This window comes from Botrytis byssoidea, assembly GCF_014898295.1.
Source record: "Botrytis byssoidea strain MUCL 94 chromosome Unknown BBYS_002, whole genome shotgun sequence".
Taxonomy (NCBI): Eukaryota; Fungi; Ascomycota; class Leotiomycetes; order Helotiales; family Sclerotiniaceae; genus Botrytis; species Botrytis byssoidea.
The window spans coordinates 1,269,573-1,278,292 of NW_024065843.1; the positions used below are offsets into that span (position 1 = coordinate 1,269,573).

General features: G+C 43.5%; 2 protein-coding genes across 2 annotated transcripts; one reads left to right on the forward strand and one right to left on the reverse strand.

Annotated features, from left to right (window-relative positions):
- Positions 1–339: 339 nt before the first annotated feature.
- On the reverse strand, positions 340–4,761 carry EAE97_001160 (uncharacterized protein; the record flags this gene model as incomplete). The annotated part of the gene is made up of 1 exon (XM_038871670.1): positions 340–4,761. The coding sequence occupies one exon, from the start codon at positions 4,759–4,761 to the stop codon at positions 340–342; it is 4,422 nt and encodes a 1,473-aa protein (XP_038737571.1).
- A 1,677-nt stretch (positions 4,762–6,438) lies between these two features.
- EAE97_001161 (uncharacterized protein) lies at positions 6,439–7,368 on the forward strand (the record flags this gene model as incomplete). Its single annotated transcript, XM_038871671.1, has 1 exon — positions 6,439–7,368. The coding sequence occupies one exon, from the start codon at positions 6,439–6,441 to the stop codon at positions 7,366–7,368; it is 930 nt and encodes a 309-aa protein (XP_038737572.1).
- Between the last annotated feature and the right edge of the window lie 1,352 nt (positions 7,369–8,720).

The window sequence follows — 8,720 nt, forward strand, 5'->3', positions numbered from 1 at the left end:
CCAAAAATCATACATGCACGCTATGCTTATGCTACCCAGGTATCCCTCCATCCAAACATTCCTAGACTCCAAAGTGCTCCAAATAATGAGCTCGCTCGTTCGCTTTAGACAGCTCCAAACACGAGGTATACAAGAACCATAATGTGTTCCAGAGACCTCCCCCTAAAAACCACACGTACATATTTACAGAGTAGAACAAAAGAAAGGAGAGGCGGGTGATATGATTCATCCAACTATGCACCCATCTCCCGGAGCCCCATACCCAATGGTCAAAGCTTAATCATAGCCTTGATAAAACTGCACTTCACCATTCATCCGTACCCTCATTGTCCGCAATCATTAAGAACTAACCCCCTTCCGCCTCCTCTCCTCTCCTATTAGTAGCGCAAAAACCCTCTTTGCCACAACCGCCTCATCCCACCCTGGAACTTCCCCCCTGAACTCGTCCACCGCTTCTAGATGCCACTGTTCCAATCTCATCTTCTCATTCCCGACTTCCTTTCCCTCTTTGTTCCCATTTTTAAAGACCCTGACTCCTCCCTCACCAATGCCTACTCCTTTGTCTTTGAGATTTACTATCTTTCCCAACAGTCCACTAATAACTCTTGTGGAATTTCTTCTCCCGTATTTAGAGTTGGAAGATCCAGTTGAATTGACCTCAGAATCGGAGGCCTCTTGGTTCTGATTTTCGGGCTTCCAAGTTTGTAAAATGGAGTCGAGAAGAAGCCAGTGATCGCGTGTCCAGTGTGTAGAAGAAAGTTGGGGGTTTATAGGAGAACTGGGTTGTGGAGAGGAGGAAGCAAAGACGACGTTTTTGCTAGGGGAAGGTTGAGACGGCGGGGCAGTAGAGCGTAGAGGTGATCGGAGTATAGATTTTGTAGGGGAAGGAGGAACGGGAGCTTCGAGACGATGTTCGGTCCATTTTGGCTTAGGATTTTGAAGCTGTCGATTTTCTGTTGTTTTGACAGGCGCAGCTGCATTAAGTACTGAAAGTTCGGAAGACGAACTCTGGGCAGGGTCAGGTTCGATCGCAGGAACTTTGAGCTTGTTGCTCCTGCTTGGTGATGTGTTTGTCAGAGCACCGACTAAGGATGACGATGATGTTTCCGGTGTTGGCAGATTGGTCCTTGTGGATCCTAATTTTCCAAAAATGCCTCTTATTGATTGAGAGATGGGTGCAGTTGGCGCATCACCATTCTTACGAAGTCGAGGTTGAAATCCTACTTTTTGGGGAATGGGAGCAAATGAGCTCGTTTCTTCCTCGGTATCGCCAGATGAACTGTCCTGAGGAGGGTCAAAATGTGACGCCCGAGGAGATGGTAACTTTTTCGACGATTTTCCTTCAGTCTTCAGCCCTTCTCTATTAGAAAGAGTTGGTAGCCCGCCAAATGGCGATGATCGTAGAAGCGCAGATATATCAGGTTTCGTATTACCCAGGCTACGAATCTTTGGCTGAAAATTCTGCTTCTGCGGTATTTGCCACCCAGACAAGTCAAGGGTTGAGTCACTATCGGGTTGAGGATTTTTGGGAGAGCTTTTCGATACATCAGCCTGCTTCGAAACGCTTTTTGGCGAGGGCTCTTCAACTGTGGGAGCTTCTGCGTCATGGCCAGGCGATAGGCTAGCAAGCTCATCGCTATAGACTAAACGCTTGCTGTTTGTTCTCCACGGGCTAGGAATTTTACTTCGTTTAGGTCGTTCCGCGTGGTCGGATTTGTCAGAGTGAAGCTGGTCTTCCTGGTTGGAAGCATCTAGGGTCTCCAGCAAGAGCCCAAAGCTTTCATCGTCTTCAAAGTCTTCTTCCTCATTATTATCGACACCATTATCGGCATTATCATCGTCTTGAGTATTGACCCGTATCTTTCCAGGTAAATTTTCCTGCTCTTCACCTGCAACCAGGCCATTATCATTATCAACGTCATCTTCATCTTTATCGTCATCATCATCATCATCATCGGAACTTAAAACCATAACTTCATTGGTACTGGCTGTAGAGATTTGTTTGCTTATCGCAGCTCGTTCTGCAGCCCATTTTTCCTGTAAGCTACTCAGAGTTCTTTTGGTTTCCACAGGTTTTCTCTCCAATGAAGATGACGACGGCACTGCCTTTTCAACAGCTCCGTTGCGGCTATTTTCTTCAAGCTGTGAATTTGTAGAATTGATACTTCTTGACGACTCGTGCTGAGGAATGACCGCCGCATTAATAGAGACCGACATGCGACGGCTACTAGGTAGCTCCAGATTGACATTTTGGGATTTATTCGTAGATGGACGTCTTTGTGCCGTTTTATTTCCAACAAATGGATCCTCGTCAAGAACTGGCCTGCTCCAGCTTCTTCTTCGCGAATGTTTAGGACCTAAATCTGTATTTTGATCCAATTTTGGCAGCGACGTTTGAGGCTGCTCAGGGGGCATAGAACGACTAATATTGGTATCTGGATATGCACTTGAGCTAGATCTTCTTCCTGTTGCTGGGCTCTTAAAGGGACTGGCTAGACTCTCGGATCTACTTCTGGGCAATGATGATGGTATAACAATATCTTGCAAAATACGGCCAGCCTTTTCAGCTGGTGATGATGCATTTGTATTCGAAGATTCTGGTCTCTCGGATGGTTGCCTTGGTGGTTGGATAGGTGGTGGCAATGTGGGGGAGGAGAACACAATAGCTGGTGTCTGTGTCAGCTTGGGATTTGTTTGCCGTTGCTGTTGTACATGTGCTGTATATGTGAATCGGCGTGATGCAATTGCAGGCGGCGAGGAATGGATTTGCGAGTTGATGAAGGATTCTTCAGCAGAGTTTTCAGTATCTTGCCTTTCTGGCAATTTTCCCTCATTGTTTTTTATTGAAGCTGGCTGCTCAGATTCTTTGGTTGGTGGCGAGGGTGATTTGGATGGCTTTGATGATGTTGCAAAATGGGATGGTTTTGGGTGATCTTGTGATGGTTTGGAATTTGTCTTGGAATGAGGTTCAAACTTCTTTGTTGAACCAGGCCGAAGCGGTGCCTTGCGCATTAAACGTGGGGTGGCAGCGTCAAGTGGAGCTGCATGCTTGGTAGACGATGAATCCTCGCTTAATCGACCAGCTTTTCCAGGAGGCTTGATCCGAGTATCCGACAGGCCGCTATCAGTATAGCCGGCTACATTTTCTCCGAATACAGTAGAACTTTCTGGATGCGACATCTCAACGCGCCTTTTTCGCGCTGGGGCTGGGGTGGCGGCCTCAAGAATTTCGGGTGGTATGCTTGAAAATGAATCGTCAACTCGAGCTTCCTGGACGCGGAAAATGTGAAGATTTCTGAGTTTCTTGCCCGGTGTTGCAGTCTCAAGGATCTCTGGTGCTACGCTCGAAAATGAGTCGTGCTGCACCGTATTTTGGGCTGAAAGAATATTTTTACTCTGTGGACGTGCAGCCGAGTTTTGCCCTTCATCTTGAAGTACTCCATTCAGGGGCTTCCTCAACGACGGTACAGAATCAAGCGATATCAGACTAAACCCTTCACTCTCCATAATAGTGTCAAACTCAGGTCTATGATCCATATCGTCGTCCATATCATCTTCAAAATCCTCTTCTTGCATTTCTTCAGTAGCATTGTTCACTTTCCCGTTGGAAAATTGTCCCATCTCGTGCGTTTCATCAAAATCTTCATCCGTCCCATCATCAGAACCACCGCCTCCATAATCATCGTTGTCGTCATCATCTTCAATGAGACCGTTTGATCCCAGAGATGGAGCGCCATTTCTCAAACGTTCACTTAGAGGGCTCGTTTCCTCTTCTGCCCTGTTTGACGGACTTGGCATTTGAGAGGTCTCCAAAACGCTTGACCAACCTGTTGTTGGAGGTGTTTCTTCTCCAGGGTGAAATCTTGCAATGACAACATCCTCTTCAACATCTTCACTACTTGGAAAAGTCGATGTGGATTGATGGGCGGGGTACTGGGAAATTGGACTTTCCGAATTAGCATCAATGGTTTCCAAAAGAACAATCTCTTCCGGCATCAGTCCCTCATGAATGTCAGCCTCTACCACCTTAGGCTCGGCACTGGGAACCTGTACTTGTTCTGCCACATCACTTCCGTCTGATAGTCGTATTTCTTCTCGCAGCCTAGACCTTGGCCTACCACGACCTCTCTTGACTACACTCGATGGGACCAAATCCGAACTAGCTTTCCTTTTACGCGGTGTCGCCTTCTTGATAACCTTTGCTGACTTCGATCGTGATCTAGAATTTCCCGCCGAGACTTCTTCGACGACATCTTGGCTTTGATTGTCTACCTCCTCTCCAACACTTTTTCGTCCACGCTTTCCAACTCGGTTCAAAGTGCCTTGTTTCTGGACCGGAGTATTTGATTTCCTTGGACGACCTCTGGGCCTCTTCGGTGTTACCTCATATCGAATGCTATTATCATTTTCGGAGTCCGAAAGCCCTCGCAATGGCACTGTCGTCGTCGTCGTTCGCTCTATTCGACGGGGTACAGGCGCAGGTGTAGGTGAACTGAAATTATGAGGTCTGAGGTTGGCATGATCGTCCTCGCTGTCCGAATCTTCTGCTTCTACTGTAACTCTGATTTTTTGTGGTGACAGTGTATTTCCCACATCCAATTCAAAGATTTGTTTTTTCGGAGAACTGGCTGGTAATGGCAGCGATAAACGCGATGAGGGAGTCTTTCGTCGTTTCGTACTCGGTGGTGCCTGATATGTCAAGGAGTCGGCGAGGGGATCTGGGGAAGATAACAAGGCTTCATCCATGCCGTATTGGACCATCATAGCAATGAATGTGCAAGAGCGCGATAAATAAATGAAAATCCTCTGTTTCTATGTTCTAATGGAGATAGATATATGAAGATCATTCACTGTCAAATTAATCCAATAATTTCATGTTATGCGGAGGCGTGTATAATTTGTTGTGAATATTGTCGCAAAATAATGTCTCTATATTCTTTTGAACATTTGAGTTGCGACGATGCGGTTTGTTTACATTGAAGTAAACTTAATTTACAGGCAATTTAGGAACACAATCTCATTGGTTGATGATCGAGATCGCTTAGTAATCACGCATCCTTGAAATCATCGTTGGAACAAACTTTTTATGATTCAGCACTACTACCCAATGTCTATTTATTATTAGGGAAGTATATACTCTACTGACCGTACGAGAACTATACTAAATACACCAAGAGTTGTTCGCCTTCATGAGATTCCGTGAACTCAGGCAAACATACACCAAAACCTTCAGAGCTTATTAACAACGAAGGGCTTTTGTTATCAACTATCTAGAGAGGTAGGCTGGATTAACACCGTGTTTCTGGTTTCATTACCCCTCATAATGCCTTGGCAATGCCCGTATTCTTGTCTACTGTGCGTAGATACCTCAATATCGAAGGTAGCTCAGTGGCATGGTGATCGATGTATGAACCATAGATTCATCGCGAATGTGTCTCTGGACCTACACATCTATGATTCTCATTCAGTTATTACCTTGTAGTAATCATGATGAGGCTCATCGGACTGATTTCCAATGTGTCAAGGCACCGCCCTTGCACGCAGCATCTTGAGGTTCTCTGTTACTGTTGTGCTACAGTAATAGAACAGTCGACTCGTTAAACGACTTGGAGTACGATTAGGTTACATAGAAATTACCAATATCGTAAAACCAAAGCGTAAAAAGGGGTACTCACCTATCCTCGCTATCTAAAGTTACCCAAGTGCTATCCAAGTGCTATTCAAGTTGCCTACCTAGTACCTAGTAGATCCATTACTTACAGGCAATGATTGAATCTGGGGTAAATCATGAGAACGGCTCGAAAATGGCGAGCTTACCAATTATAAAACTGAGTAAATCAAACTGTGATTGGTCTAAATTCTATTTGTCAACGAAAACCTAATACACTCGTAATGCTCCGACTTAACATGCTTACCTAATAGCTGATTACTCAGTTCCAGCAACCCGATTTGTTGCATCACTCACCTCCGGCTAGTCACTCACCAACTCCAAAGGAGATATCGCGGGTATTCCGAAACCACTTTGCCACATGGCGTGCTACTGATTGAATAGTCATCTAGCCCTCGGCTTTTGGGAAGGGAGTGGTACACTTTTCGACGGTGATAAGATATGATCGAGTAATCTTACCCCTCGATTTCTAAGATCTCAATGACGTGCTAGCTCGGCAATGTTTTCGTTGCTTACAATATCAGAATTTGTTGTTACATACTCTTTATACTTATACGTCTGCATATATATACATCTAAATCCATTGCTATTAATTAAATTTTTTTGCTCATATTAATACAATACAGCAGTTCAAACACATATTCATATACATACATTCTCGCATCAATTTTCTAGACCATACTTACTAGACCATCAAGATACACTTGACTACGTCACTCTTGCGACATTTGAGAATAATCCCTAAAATCACGCATAGAGAATCCAGCATCATGACAACCGCCGCACCTATCTACAACACACCCGCTCACAATCTTTCTCAGTCTTCACGGATTGAAGCCGCCGGCCAAATCAATATCAAAGACAGTAGTTTTGTCCCTCGCGGTGATACAATCGTCACCCTCAATTATTTCAGACCACCGGAAGACGGTTCCGTACCTTTCAATTACGTCGAAGAACCACCCCAAGGACAACCTCAACGTAACTTTGGAGATGTTGATATCCAAGTTCCTATCATCGATATCCGCGGTAAAGAATCACAATACAACCTAAACAAAGATGCATTCGAAGTAATCCTCGGAGTGCCGGAGTCTGTCGAAAGGGACTTTCGAGACGATGAATCAATCAAAAGAAACTACTATCCCGAAGTCGAGAAATTGGTCTTGGATAATGTACCCGGCTCGAATAAGGTGTTTATTTTTGACCACACTGTTCGTCGCTCAGATCCCAATGCTCATCGGAGTCCCGTCGCAAGAGTCCACATCGATCAAACTTTGAAATCAGCCAAACAGCGTGTACACCGTCATTTGCCAGAAGAAGCAGAGAAACTCCTTCAAGGTCGGTTCAGAATTATAAATGTATGGCGTCCAATCAATGGAGTGGTTCAAGGGAATCCACTAGCTTTCGCTAGCTCGGCAACTACTCTCGACGAAGATGTCATTCCGGTCGAACATCGATATCCAGATACAACTGGTGAAACAGCTGGTATCAGATACAATGAGGGACAAAAATGGCATTACTTGTCAGGAATGAAGAACGACGAGAGATTGTTCTTGGAGTGCTTCGACAGTGAATCATTGAAGCCTGGTACTGAAGTTCAGGGTGGTAGAGTACCACATACTGCATTTGAAGATCCTAGAACACCTGAGGGTGCGAAAGGTAGAGAGAGTATCGAAGTTAGATGTTTGGTTTTTGGTCCTTGAGGATCGAATCAAATTGTACTGCATAGGCGATAGAGGGTATTGATTTGGAGTTTTGATTTAGCATAGGGGGGTTACCATACATGATCTGAATTTACGAATTAATTAAACATCATTTTATCTTTGCCAGAGTGAAACTTCGTGGCTACATGAAATACGCACACACAAACACGTCAAATTTCTAAACCCCTTTCTCTCCAGATACCCAGCATGGTTCACATTAGTTGCGTGAAAAAACCATCCAATGCATGCGCGAACAACCCATCGTATCCACCCATCTACCCCGAGTCAATATGCACCACATCACCAACTCTCCTCGCCGCCAAGAGACTTAATCATCACATCTATGCGTGCGCATGGTGAGTATCAGAAAATCATCAGTATCAACAGCGCAGTAGTATCATCTCTATTGCATAGGTACTCCACAGTAGTTGACTACCTACCTACCTACCTACTTATGAAAAATCTTCTTGTTCAACATAACACGTTAATATCAATCAAAACTACCCACAAAGTACTCGCAGGTCTAACGTATCCAATAAATTCATTAGAAGAAAAATACGTAATTAGAGAGAAATATGTTTTTTCATTTCTTTTTCATATTTTCATTCTTTTTTCTTTTTTCTTTTTTGTTTCTTTTTTTATGTATAGATATTTCCCATCAACACGCGAGGATAATAATCCCCTAGAAATCGTCGCTTAGTAGTTAAGGGGCGGATAACTAATAGCACGATTTAGATTTATTTATTAATTTAACAAGATGAGCTTTTATTCTCGATTGTGTGTGGTTTCTGGGGATACATGGATACTAGGTAAATAGATGACATGTGAAGAATTTGAGTTTTTTTTAGGTTTTTTTTTTTCATAGGTAGGTAGGTATTTGGATTTTATTACTATACATTTCGGGAGGGGAAGAGAGAGGAGAGGTGTAATTTTGTTCTACTTGGTGTTTATTACATGGTTTTTGGAGTTTGGGGATGATGTGTTTTGGAGATGATATGATAATTGATAATAAGAATGATTTATTGATTCCGCTACTGTATCTAGGTAACCTTAATCTTACGAATGAATACCTACTCATATCGTTGATTTTGTGCTTGATAAATTACAATACAATACTTAATATACACCCGTCCATCCATTCATATACAAAGAGAATCCACCGGACATCAGATATCCCAATAAAGCCAATGTAGAGATCTAGTAGATTAAATCTACCTATTCATTTTTTTGTAGTATACTCTACACATATATACACACACCTTTCATCCCATTACATCACATCGAATCACACCACACCAGAAAATCACACAACCAAGGTCATTAATAGATGAATATTATACGGTTCAGTGAGA